We start from the raw sequence: 12,944 nt of genomic DNA, 5'->3' as shown, positions 1-12,944 counted from the left end.
TTTTAAAGCTAAACATTTTCATTTCTTTCCTTCACTTCGCCCTGGGGAGCAAAGAGGCCAAGTGTTTCTCCCAGGATTACAGTAGCCAGAGCACAGAAAGAAATTCACAGCTATTGCTTGCCTATAAGCAATACCCATTTTATCCGCACTGTGGGCCTCAACAGCTGCTCAGGATGCTTCGGCGTCCTCAGCCAAGGGTCTTTTCACGTCACGTGACCATCCGTGGATTTAGCCCTTGCTGTGTACATGATGCATATCCTGGAACCAGTTCGAGGGGTACATTTCATTTACCTGCCCCAGCCTACTTGCCAGGGGTGTGCTGTTCATTTACAGCTTCGCACCAGTGATGGTCGGGAAGGGCAAAGCTTGTCCTCGCCTCCTCCCTCCTGCCATGACTGGCTGGTTTGTGTAAGGTGCCCCCAGAGAGCACAGTGCTTCCTTCTACTGCCCCATCTCTCCTGAGAACAAGTCAGCCAAAAGCTTAAGAAAGGGATGTGTCTGACTCTGAGCCTGGGCTCCCAAGTTTCTCAGGCCGAATAGGCAGCAGCTGGCCCAGGAAGTCAATGGGGAAAAGCTGTCTGCCTAGCACCATGGACATCTGCGTAAATGCTTTGGGGTCAAGCAGAACAGAAGGCCAGGGGTTTCAAAATCAGAATGCGTCCCTGAAGGATGCCTGGCCTCTGTCACTTGGCAATGGGGGTGTCTTTGCAGTGTCGCCCTGATAGTGTGTCAGCACCCTGGGGCAAGGGATGTGATTTAGAATATAATCATCTTCCACGGGAGACATTCTCCACAGGTCAGTCTTGGTTGGTTTCTACTCACTTCGTGGGCTACCTGCCATATAACTGTTTTTAGGAAAGAGGAGACAGAGTCAAACAGCAGAACATCCCAGGGTTCCTAAAGACCTGTCTGTAGCTGGGCTGCATAATGGTCATCTGTGAAGATGTTTTTAAATGCAAATTTCTAAGCCAGACTCCCAAAGTTTATGACTTAGTAGATCAGGGCCTGAAGAATCTGCATGCATTAAGAACTTTTCTTAAGTGGTGTGAACACGCAGACAGACATGCAAGCTATTGTGCCTAAGTCACTTCAGCAAGACCTTTATTTTTCATTTGGTGAATGAACATGTTGATTTGAGATTCTGAGGTTTGTTTCTGCTAGAGTCTTGAATTACATGCATTAGGAAGGCACATTCCCCACAGTCCGGGCACGCTCCTGCCCTCCTTGGGGTGAGCCCTCATGCTTTCAGAAGAGTTCGAGGTGTAGGGAGAGTCTTGTCACAGGGGCAAGGGTCGGCAGGGATGCTTGAGAGCATTGAGGCCTGGCTATGCTGACCCGTCCATGCCTCGGATGGCTGGGATGGGCTCTCGTAGCTGCCGGGGCTACAGTGGCACCACCTTGCCTTCTGTAGCCAGTAGTTTCTAAGAGGGCATAGGATATGTATGCAGGATACCGCTGGCAGGGGAGAAGGCGGATCGGCCAGGCCTGCCTCTTGGGTAGCAATGCTCGCCCTTCACCAGCCTGCACCACGTTGAATGATAGCCGCCCCCCAAGGAGACATCTGGTCAGGGCACAGTCTCATCTTCTCAATCTTTCACCCATTCCTTTCTCTCACTTTCTTTCTAATGACGTGTCTCCTTTCTCCCCAACTTTCTAGGCCTTCATTTTCCCTCCATACCCTCGCTGGCTAGCCTTCCCCAGGCACCACTGCCCTCAGCTCCACCCAGCTTCCTGCCCTTCAGCTCCACTGGCCCTCCCCTCCTTGGCTGCTGTGAGACACCCGTGGTCTCCTTGGCACAGGCTCAGCAGGAACTGCAGATGCTGCAGAAACAGTTGGGAGAAAGTGAGCACTTACTGCTGCATTTGTGTGCTTGGCAACTGCAGCCTCGCCCTGTGTGGCTCTGCATGGCTTTGGCTTCGAGAGCGGAGTCTTAGAAAACAGCATAGGGCATGGGCTTCACCAGCGGATGGCTGAGGGACGGCTCTGCCTGCTTGTTTTGGAGATGTGTTTACTGTTATCTTTCTGGTGCGTGTGTCTCATTGGTTCCTCAGGCCCTAGACCTGGTCCTGTCGCCCTGCTGACAGTGTGGGGCCCCACCAAGTATGCTGGAGCCTGGTGATGTGTTTATTGTCGGGGCACGGGAGACAGCTTGTGTGCCGTGCCTACGCAAGACACAGCAGCCATGAAGAAGATGGCCACTCTCAGGGGGACCCTTTCCGTGACTATTATATTCTCCTGCTGTGAAATGCTTTTAATCAAGTTCAGATCCTGACACCATCAGGTTGAGCGCAAAAAAGGTAGTAATGGAGGGATTCAGAAGAAGTGACAAAGCCCATCTTCCTATTGCACAAGGTTCATTTCTACCCCTGGACAGGTGACAGGTGGGCGGCCAGAACCCGAAGCACAGGCTGTGACATCTGATTGTGAATTCTGCTCTCTGACTCCCAGAGATAATTGATTTTATCAGTTAGAGACTGTGTATAGTATCTTTTTGGAAAGACTTTGAAACATGTATGGGCTGGATGCCGCATCACAAAAAATTTTGTGTGCGATCACTTATAGCTTAAAAAAATAAGAAAAACCTTCATGTGAGGAATTTGCCTTCTAGTAATGCTTTAAAAAAAAACTAGAGGGGCGCCTGGGTGGCGCAGTCGGTTAAGCGTCCGACTTCAGCCAGGTCACGATCTCGCGGTCCGTGAGTTCGAGCCCCGCGTCAGGCTCTGGGCTGACGGCTCGGAGCCTGGAGCCTGTTTCCGATTCTGTGTCTCCCTCTCTCTCTGCCCCTCCCCCGTTCATGCTCTGTCTCTCTCTGTCCCAAAAATAAATAAAAACGTTGAAAAAAAAATTAAAAAAAAAAAAAAACAACTAGAAATCACACTGAAGTTTCCTTAAAACCACATTATGTGCCTGTAAAAAAACAAACAAACAAAACACCTCAGGTGAGCCAGACATTGATGGTAAGGGTCACCACGCACAGCGTCCAGTGACCTAAGACCACAGCCAAGAATACATATATCTGAACCCCCAAATGTCGTTTACACTTGCTTATTTCTTTTGTCAACCCTGAAAATGAATTCACTGTCTACTGTGTCTCAGTTTGATTCCCAGAACCAACTAGATACGATCATTTTTAGGAGGGTTCGTACATCTCCCTTTATACAGCCAGTGAAGTCTCAAAGATTGCCCCCTGCTTATTACAGCTTTGCACAGGTGTAGCACTCTAGGCTTACCCAGCAACATGCGCCTGGGCTTTCTTGAGCTTACCTGAGCCCCACATGACTTGTGTGATAGGAAGAACCAGAGCAGGGAACTAGGTGAAGCTCGGGGAAGTCAAGGTGCTTGTTTAAGGTTACTCGTAAGTGGTTGAGATGGGCTTGAGTCCTTGTCTTCTGCTCCTAGTCCCATATTTCCAGTATAACTTCTCTGCCTACGATGGTTTTGAAGTTTATTTATTTGTTCTGATAGAGACAGGGGGGGCAGAGAGAGGAGAGAGAGAATCCCAAGCAGGCTCCGCACTGTCAACGCAGAGCCCGACGCAGAGCTCGAACCCACAAACCGTGAGATCATGACCTGAGCTGAAGTCAGGAGTCAGAAGCTTAACCAACTGAGCCACCCAGGCACCCCATAGGATGGTTTTGTTACCGTCCCACTCAGAGCATGTGGCTGAGCTAAACTGAAATTCTCGAAGCCCCTTGTGGCCATCTTTTCTTTTTCTCTTCAGAGATCCATGGAAAGTTCTGATGTCTCTGACCTAGAACTTGTTATTTTAGCAGTTCTGAAACCAACAATTGATGAGTAACAAACTTGTCTCATGTCAAAGTGGCAAGAGTGTTCCCAGGCTTCCTTTTCTTTTCCTTTGCCTTTCCATATTTGTCAGTTTGTCTTTGTCCAAAAGGAAAGATAGGAGACATCTGTGCATGAAAAAGGGTCTGCTGTTACAGGTTGAAGTCATGTCTCATCTGAACCATTTACCAGAGTTTGGTGAGGAAGCTTCCCCACCAGCTTTGGTGAGGAAGACTGTAGCCCTTTCTTTTTCGTCCTGACGCACAGTCCTCTCTGATGGACCTCAACTTACCAGTGTTCCTTGTTTGCCTTAAACCGAGCTTCCATGTGGACAGTGGTGCATGGCGGCTTCGCAGGTCACTATGGGGCAAAGATCTCCTTGTGCTAGAACCTGTCTGGTGTCTTTGCATGGTTTAGGGCATGTGCTCTGTGTTGTGTGGCCAGAGGAAACTGAAACATGAGAATACTGATCACTGGTACTCATAGACTTGGAACCTTCCATGACCTTGGTTAAAAAGAAGCTGTCAACAACCCCTGATTTCCCCTTTTGCCTTGTGTTGGGCTGGGGCGGAAAGGGGGTGAAAGAGGTAGGAAACCACATCTTTACTGAATCCCAAGTAAGATTTAGATGCTGATATGTTCATCCCCCTCTTTAACTCCCAGTGATCCTCAGGAACATGTGGTATTTTGCAAATCGGGGAAGGAGAGACCCCTGACAGTACTTCTCAAACTTTGCTGCCCATTAGAATCACCTGCGATGATTTTAAAACATCCAGTGCCCAGGCTGTACCGGTTAAGGCAAAAATCTCCGGGAGGTCTAGGCCTCAGGATATATTTGTTTACATTTCCGAGGTGACTCTAGTGTGTAGCCAAATTTCAGAACCAGTTACAAATGGAGATAAAAATTGACAAGTGCCAGTTGCATTAACCCCTCAGCGGAGTTTGGCTTGGTTGGAGGGAAAGAGGTTGGTTCCTCTTTGCTTGGGTGGAGCTACCTTCTTACTCTGCTGCCCATGCTGATAAACCCTGAAAGAAAGCAGCCTTCTGGACATGAATACCCTAAAACTACAGCCCTACCCACCTCTCTCTGTCTCTCCCACAGGCTGGGCTTCCTTTTACATAGAAGCAGAGATGATTAGGTGCAGGGGCAGGCCCATGATTTCCTAAGATCTAGGAAAGCATCAGCCTATTAAATGGAAGGTCCTACATCCCCCCGTGGATGCTAGCATTGAGCACACCCATGAGCAGGAATGTGCCATATGCCCTGACTTTGGGACTGAGTTCTGCTGGAACTTCCCTGGACTCTATCATGAGGACTTACAGTAGAAGCCAGGAGTGGGGCCCCTGGACTTTTCATTTGTGTACACTGGTGACTTTCGGATACTTTATCCATCCTCTCTGCCTCTTGGTGTCTCAGGCCAGCAAATACATGGGGTGGAAGGCATAGCCTCTAGGATATGGTCTTCATCTGACTGGTATTCTGCAACAGACTGGGATCTCCAACACCACACGTGTCCCCTTTAGTGTCCATTCTTAACAATCCCACACTTCCTTGCTGGTCCTGCCCTTCCCATACTCTGTTCCTCACTCATGTTTCTTTCTGCCCAGGCATCAGCACCGTCCATCCTGCTTCCCCAGCTGTGCTGCCGAGCAACCATGTAGAGGCCAGCTCCTCCCGCTACCTCAACCCTGCCCAGCCCCACTCACCTCTGAGAGGCAGTACAGAACTGGGCAGAATCCTGTCCCCTGGCTACCTTGGCAGCGGCAGCCAGTGGGATGTGATGAGGCCTCAGAAAGGGAGCGTGGCAGGCGACCTGTCCTCAGGCTCATCCGTGTGCCAGCTGAACTCCAAACCCACAGGTAAACACAAAGCTGAGCAGGTCGGCCTATGAAATGAACTCTCATTTAGAGTCTACCGCTCTCTTACCTGGGCCAGGGGCATTTTTTATTTCTCCTCTAGTCCCTGGCTCACAGAGTTGGGAGGAAATGAAAGGGCCCTCTCAGCTCAGCCCCACATTAGGTGAGCTCAAGCCCCGCTCTGGGCTCTGTACTCTCTCTCCCTCTCTCTCTTCCTCTCTCTGCACCTTGTGGGATTCTCTCTTTCTGCCCCTCAGTCACCTGCACCCTCTCTAAATAAATAAGTGAATGAATGAATGGATTTTTTTAAAGGTCTCAGTGCTGAAACTTTCTTTCTTTCTTTTCTTTTTTTTTTTTTTTTTTTTTGTGTGTGTGTGTATTTATTTTTGAGAGAGACAGAGTGCAAGCTGGGGAGGGGCAGAGAGAGAGGGAGACACAGAATCCGAAGCAGGCTCTAGGCTCTGAGCTGTTAGCACAGAGCCTGATGCAGGGCTTGAACTCACAAACTGCGAGATCATGACCTGAGTTGAAGTCGGGCAATTAACCGACTGAGCCACCCAGGTGCCCCTCTTTCTTTCTTTTTTTAATGTTCATTCATTTTTGAGAGAGAGAGCGTGAGCAGGGGAGGGGCAGAGAGAGAGGAAGACACAGAATCTGAGGCAGGCTGCAGGCTCCGAGCTGCCAGCACAGAGCCCCATGCAGGGCTTGAACCCACGAACCATGGGATCATGACCTGAGCCCAAGTCGGTCGCTTAACCAACTGAGCCACCCAGAGGCCCCAGTGTTGGGCCTTTCTAAGTGCATCCCTTCAGCCCCTGTGCCATGCCAGGGACTGGGAGAGTCAGGGACACACTTGTGCTGTCACGTTCAGGTCATTAACCACACAGGATGAGTTTGTATCCATGTACTTTTACCTTAGGCTTTCTCTCTAAGGCTGGAAGAAGGGCTCAATGCCTTGTTAAAGAATGTTCAGTCGAGAATCAGGAAAAGGAACGGTCTCAGGGTGGAGTGAGGCCCTCCCTATCACATTCAGGAGAGAAACTCACACTCAGGAGGTCGCCACACTTTTCTTGATGCTTCCATTTTCTTTTTTTAAATATTTATTTATTTTGAGAGAGAGAGAGCAAGCAGGGGAGGGGCAGGGACTGAGGGAGACAGAATCCCAGGCAGGCTCTGTGCTGACAGCCCCGCCCCCCTGCAACGTGGGGCTTGAACTCATGACCATGAGATCATGACCTGAGCCGATATCAAGAGTCAGATGCTAAACTGACTGAGCCACCCAGGTGCCCCTTCAGCTGGTTTTCTAAACCATGTGGAACTCCCTTATACTTACCAGTTACACTGATCACTTGATCACTTGAAACTTCCTCACACTTACCCCCGTGTGGAGGAGGCCCATGGGGCATGCTTAGGGCCACACTGTCCTGGGTATGAAAGCCGGTTTCCTGTTGAAGCAAAGTCACTGTGCTCCTGAGTGCCCCTGCAAGAGAGAATGCAGTTGGCGGAAGGATGGGGCTGTTCAGGGATCCTGCAGAGAGGCCCCTGGCCAAGCCCCTCCCCGACCTGGGTGCCACTAGTGACCAACGTTCTCCATCTCCCACTTCTTTCCTGTCCTGGCGGGACGGCTGCAGGGGCTGACCTGCTTGAGGAACATCTTGGTGAGATCCGGAACCTGCGCCAGCGCCTGGAAGAGTCCATCTGCATCAACGACCGCCTGCGGGAGCAGTTGGAGCACAGGCTTAGCTGTGCGGCCCGCGGGAACGGTAGGTGAGGCCCTGAGCCCAGCCGCCCAGCTCTGGTCGCAATTGGGGAGCTTCCGAAGGGAGGGCCCTGAGGCTGAGCCTCACACTTTCAAAGCACCGTGCTGGGCTTCAACTCCACTTGCTCTTTCCAGATGGTCCAGCAAGGCAGGTGGGCCAGATACTATTATCCTCCCTTTGTAGATAGACCCGAGCTAAGAGAGAACTTTCCTCATGGCAGCACTAACAAATTGTGTCCACAGAGTGTCCTACTTTTTCCCCGTCCCATCCTTAATCTGCTCCCAGAACTGCCTGCTGACCTCTCTGTGTCTTGTCTCTGCCAGTGGTAGAGCCAAGTCAGCGGGGGATGCCCCCAGACACTTAGCACAGTGGCCTTTCTCCCCACAGTCTCCTCCCGGGCTCTTGTCACTTGGAGGCCGTTCCTTCCACACACTCTTGTCCTGCCCACAGCACAGCAGCCAGCCATTTAGGGGCAAGAGCTTCCTGAACAACCGCAGCCAGGTCACGTGGTGACTGAAAGGAGGCACACCGAAACCAGGCATTTGGCCCATCAGACGTTGGGTCCAGGCCTCGAGTCCCCAGGCATTCCTGCTGGGTTGGGACAGTATTTCTGGAGATACAGAACGGGTAACTTCTGAACGCATCTGTTACCCAAGTGTGTAACTTGTCTGCTTATACTTTCCGGGACAGGATCCACGTCTAATTTCTACAGTCCCAGCCTGGAACCCACACCTCAGCTCTACAACGAGAACAGAGTCCTTAAGGAAGAAAACCGGAGCCTTCAGGCTCAGCTGAGTCATGTTTCCAGAGGTAGGTGGTAAAAGCCACCAACCGTGCTCATTCCCGCGTCCCTTTCCTCCCTGGCCATACCAATCACCAACTGGAGAAGCCAAGAGAAGAAGGTAGACATCACTGCTAATCAGATCCACCAACCCAAAGTCCCATGGCTATTCTCAGTCTAGGAAGGGCTACTTCCTGAGAGATCCCAGCCGTGGGCCCTCACACTCCTAGGCTCCAGAGACACATAGAGCTCTCACAGAGCTCTCGGATCTCCACCACCTCTGTGCAACCCATAAATACTCAGTCAATCAGTAGTTATGAAATGGATACCAGTTAGGCCTGTTCTACCTGTCCAGACCTTTCTGCAGCCCTGGGTGTCCCTCCCGGTACTGATCTGCCATGCTATCTCCTCACCACCTCCCCTCACGCACACACTTAGGGTTTCTCTCTGGTTAGTAATCCTCAGGACTCAGTGTCTGGAAGCACCAGCAAAATGTTGTTCAGAGCTTTCCCAACACTATTCAGTGGGCATCCAAGGGGGTCATTTCCTCTGTAACTTGGGGGGGAGGTGGAGCTGACCTTAGTCTTAATTGACTTGATCAAATCAATATGTTATTGATAACAAATTATGTTTATTTGCAAATATTTATTTAAAAGCCATACAAGACTAATCGTTTCGGAAAGGATTAAGCCCAGAATGAAAGAATGCTTGTAGAACGGGAAGACACATCAAGTGATATTTCTAAATTTGCCTCTTCAGAGCGGGAAGATGTGAGGGGAAAGGTCATAGATGGGGCAGGAACAAGACTTCACAGATAAGAGAGGAGGCACAACTACCAAGGCACCTTCACATGCTGGGACAGGCTAGCACAGACCTCACAGCGGGGAAGATGCTAAGATGTGAGCAAGTATAGTCTGCCAGGCCTGGGGACGTCCCCCAAGAGGACTGACAGAACCTGCAGCCTGATGCTGAGTCTGTGCCAACAGTCCCTGAGAAATCCTGCAGATCAGAGAGATACCACAAGCCCAGAAGAGACCAGATGTCCCCATTTTCAAATTGATGAATATAATAGATTCTAAAAACTATAGACAAGGAATCTTGATGCTGATCTTAGGCAAAATTCAAGAATGGGTTATAGTGCGGAGGGCATGGGAACTTAGGAAATAGCGTTAGAAACAGGAGCATTTTGTCTAAGAGCAAGGGAGACCTTATGGAATGAGAAGATCAAGGGCATTGCAGGGCGGGGGCTCCACGTTCCCCAGGGTGCGTGGATGTGGTGAGCCGATGCCCTCTGCCTCCCTGGGCAGCTGCGGCACACGCTGGCCTCCCTGTTGCCTGGGTGCTGCGTGTAGGGATAGATGAACTTGGGCTCGCCTTCCCGCTGACTTCTGGCCCCATGGTGTACAGAGCGCTCCCAGGAGACGGAGTGCCTGAGGGAGGCCCTGCTGTCCTCTCGGTCCCGGCTTCAAGAGCTGGAGGTGGAGCTGGAGCACCAAAAGGGGGAACGGCAGCAGCTTTTGGAAGACTTAAAAGAGAAGCAGCAGGAGATCTTGCGTTTCCAGGAGGAACGACTCTCCCTCCAAGAGAAAGACTCCAGGTAAGAGGGAGCCCAGTGATACAGAAGGTGGCCCCATTTTCCAATGTAGAAGAAAGGATATTGGCAAGACAGGCACTGGTGCCTTTTGGAACCCTCAGTTTCCCCTCTGCTCTTCCTGATTTATGGGTGACCGTGAGCAGAGGGAAGGACTTCTCTGGGAATGCCTTTTTCACTCCAAAGTTGGGAGAGTAAAACCCTGTTTTAGAAGGCTCATCAGCATATCAGATCCTGGAGAAAGAATGTTCTCATCCTTCCAGTTAGTTGAAGGTATTAGTTTCACCATAATGTAGGAAGCATCTGCACTAGCCATCATGCTGGGGGCCCCATAACTGCCCGTCACCGTGGAAAGAGCACCAGTGGGGGGCAGTGACAATACCCAGCTTGTGTGTCTGCTCCTCACCAATGGGACTTCAAGCAAAGCTACTTCCCCTCTCAGAGCCTCTGTTTCCACATCTGTAAAGTGAAGTGATGGTCTTCATGACACTGGGGTTGATATCTAGGGCTAAAACACTCTGATGCAGAGGCTGGCTGGCAACTCAGTGGGCCCTCTCGTCTCTCCCCTGTAGGCTGCAGCACAAGCTGGCCCTCTTGCAGCAACAGTGCGAAGAGAAACAGCAGCTCTCTCAGTCCCTCCAGTCAGAGCTACAGATCTACGAGGCACTTTATGGCAACTCCAAGAAGGGGCTGAAAGGTATGTGTCCATCTACTCCCCCAACCCCACAAGCTTCCTGCCCTTGCTCAGAACCCCAGTGAGGTCTTCACCCTGGGAGTTGCAGAGCTCTGGAAAGCTACTGGGTTCTGCCTCAGAAACTCCCAGCCAGGCCGGGGTGCCTAGTAAGAAGAGAGGGCATTTCTCACGCACAAAGTCCAGAGGTCGGTAACACGAACAAGATCCAGCAGAGACATCCTTAAAAGTAGGCCACAAGAGTCCAACTCTACCCACCTAGATGGCCAGAGAAAAGTTGATCGAAGTCCAGATTATATACTGATTTTTTTTAATTCAAAGAACTGTCCTGATGGCACTATCATGTGAGGTCTTGAATAGCGTGAATAATACATACTAACCACCCATGCAGTCAGTACAGGGGGCACCTGCTCCCACCCTGACCCATTCCCCAGGGAGAAGATTAAAAGATGCAAAAAAACATTTATAGAAATACCACTAGTAGGACCTGAACTTCAAGCCTGGATTTAAATTTTAAACTGTTTTATTGAGGAATTTTGCCACCTGCTAAAATACTAATCTATTGCTTAAGAATCTTTTTCTATTTCCCCGTTGCTCTTCAAATGGGACAGGGTATTCTAAACATCAAGTTAAGGGGCGCCTGGGTGGCTCAGTTGGTTAAGCGTCTGACTTCGGCTCAGGTCATGATCTCACGGTTTGTGAGTTCGAGCCCCACGTCAGGCTCTGTGCTAACAGCTCAGAGCCTGGAGACTGCTTCAAATTCTATGCCTCCCTCTCTCTGCCCCTCCCCCACTTGTGCTCTGTCTCTCTCTGAAAAATAAATAAAATTAAAAAAAAATTTAAACATCAAGTTAATAAATCCAACCAGGCTGGAACAGAGGACTAATGTCAATATGATGAAATTTGGAAAAGATTTAAAAAAAAAAAATGAACCTGAGATTGATTAAAAATATCAGTGGTAGAAGTTCAGGATGGGGAAGCCTGGCTCTTTAGCCATTCGTGAGCTTGAAGATAGGGAGTTAGGTAGAAACCCATCTAGACAAGGAACTCATAGGTCAAGGTTGCTAACAAAAGCCAACTCAACCTGAGACCACAGTATTGTACTGTGGTACTGTACTGTAAGAGTACTGTAGGAGTACATAAGAGTCAATATGGAGACACCGTGTCAGAAATAGTGCTAAATTATGGGGTGCCATCTGGGAATGCAAGCTGGTGCAGCCACTCTAGAAAACAGTTTGGAGGTTCCTCAAAAAACTAAAAACAGAACTACCCTACGACCCAGCAAATACGGAGAACAAACTGAGGGTTACTGGAGGGGTTGTGGGAGGGGGCATGGGCTAAATGGGTAAGGGGCACTTAAGGAATCTACTCCTGAAATCATTGTGGCACTATATGCTAACTAATTTGGATGTAAATTTTTAAAAAGAAAATTAAAAATTTAATAAATACATAATGGGGTGCCATCTTGTAAAAGGGACATTGACAAACCAGGGAGCACAGTGAAGACAGGGGCCACCATACCAAGGGACCAGAAATCTCAAACTGGTTGAAGAAACAAAACAATTTTAGGCCTGAAGAGATCACAAGGAGATGAAAACTGGCTTTAAATATTTGAAGAACTACCAGATGAAAAAGAGCTGATGTGTTTGGTGTCCCTTCAGAGGGCTTAACAAGGGTCAAAGGGTCAAAGGCAGTGGAATTCGGACTTACATAATTATGCGTTCCTTACCCCTAGAGCCTTCCAGTGATGGAATTGCTAGTTTGTGAAGGAATAAGCTTCCCAAGAAAGGGATGATTTGTCAAGGATCCTATAGAAGCAGCTCTTGCTTTGGATGGAATGTTGGCTTTCTAAGCCTTTCAATTCTAAATTTTTTCCTGTGTAAAAAATTTCTTAAGCAATATGAAATTTTCAATATTCAGCCAAATCTGAATTTTCATCAAACCTGATTGGATTTCCTAGTTTGTTGATGAGAAGGTGAACCAGCACTTGTAGACATATCAGGGGCACTGCAGGCTGAGAGAATAGCTTGTGTGCACCCACGGGAGCATTGGGTCCAACCTGCCTATGGAGAGCTTTGTATCAGGGAGTGTGAGAAGTCAGGTCAGTTGATGTGAGAGCTGCCGGTATATAGGATACCTACAGGGTAGAGTGGAAGTTTACATCCTACGTAGCAGGTGATAGAAAATGAGGCAAGCAAAATAGGTAGGTAGTGGATGGGAACAGAACTCTCAGATGGTAGGACTGGTGGGACACACTGGAGTCGGGAGACAGTAGAATCAGGGAAACCTCCTGAATGGGTGCAGGGATTGTCTGGGCACATAACTGATGAGAGTCTGATCTAAGGTGCCGTGGGGAAGATAAAGAGGAATGGATAGATGGATGACATTTTTTAAAAAGAAGCAAAACTTTGTGAGAATTAGGAATTAGGGAAAGAAAGACAGGAAGGAGCTTCATGGAACTTCAGAGTTAGTATCTGGAA

The 12,944-nt window shown here is 49.3% G+C and overlaps 1 protein-coding gene across 1 annotated transcript in view; it reads left to right on the top strand.

The window, feature by feature from the left end:
* The window catches only part of LOC115519781 (phosphodiesterase 4D interacting protein), a 51,128-nt gene that overhangs the window by 28,519 nt on the left and 9,665 nt on the right, over positions 1 to 12,944 (top strand). The window contains 6 exon segments of the mRNA XM_030323664.1: positions 1,658 to 1,843; positions 5,393 to 5,644; positions 7,273 to 7,404; positions 8,092 to 8,211; positions 9,590 to 9,779; positions 10,346 to 10,470. Of these exon segments, the coding sequence (XP_030179524.1) occupies positions 1,658 to 1,843; positions 5,393 to 5,644; positions 7,273 to 7,404; positions 8,092 to 8,211; positions 9,590 to 9,779; positions 10,346 to 10,470 (1,005 nt within the window).

Source organism: Lynx canadensis, chromosome C1 (genome assembly GCF_007474595.2).
Source record: "Lynx canadensis isolate LIC74 chromosome C1, mLynCan4.pri.v2, whole genome shotgun sequence".
Taxonomy (NCBI): Eukaryota; Metazoa; Chordata; class Mammalia; order Carnivora; family Felidae; genus Lynx; species Lynx canadensis.
This window is presented reverse-complemented; position numbering and strand designations above follow the sequence as displayed.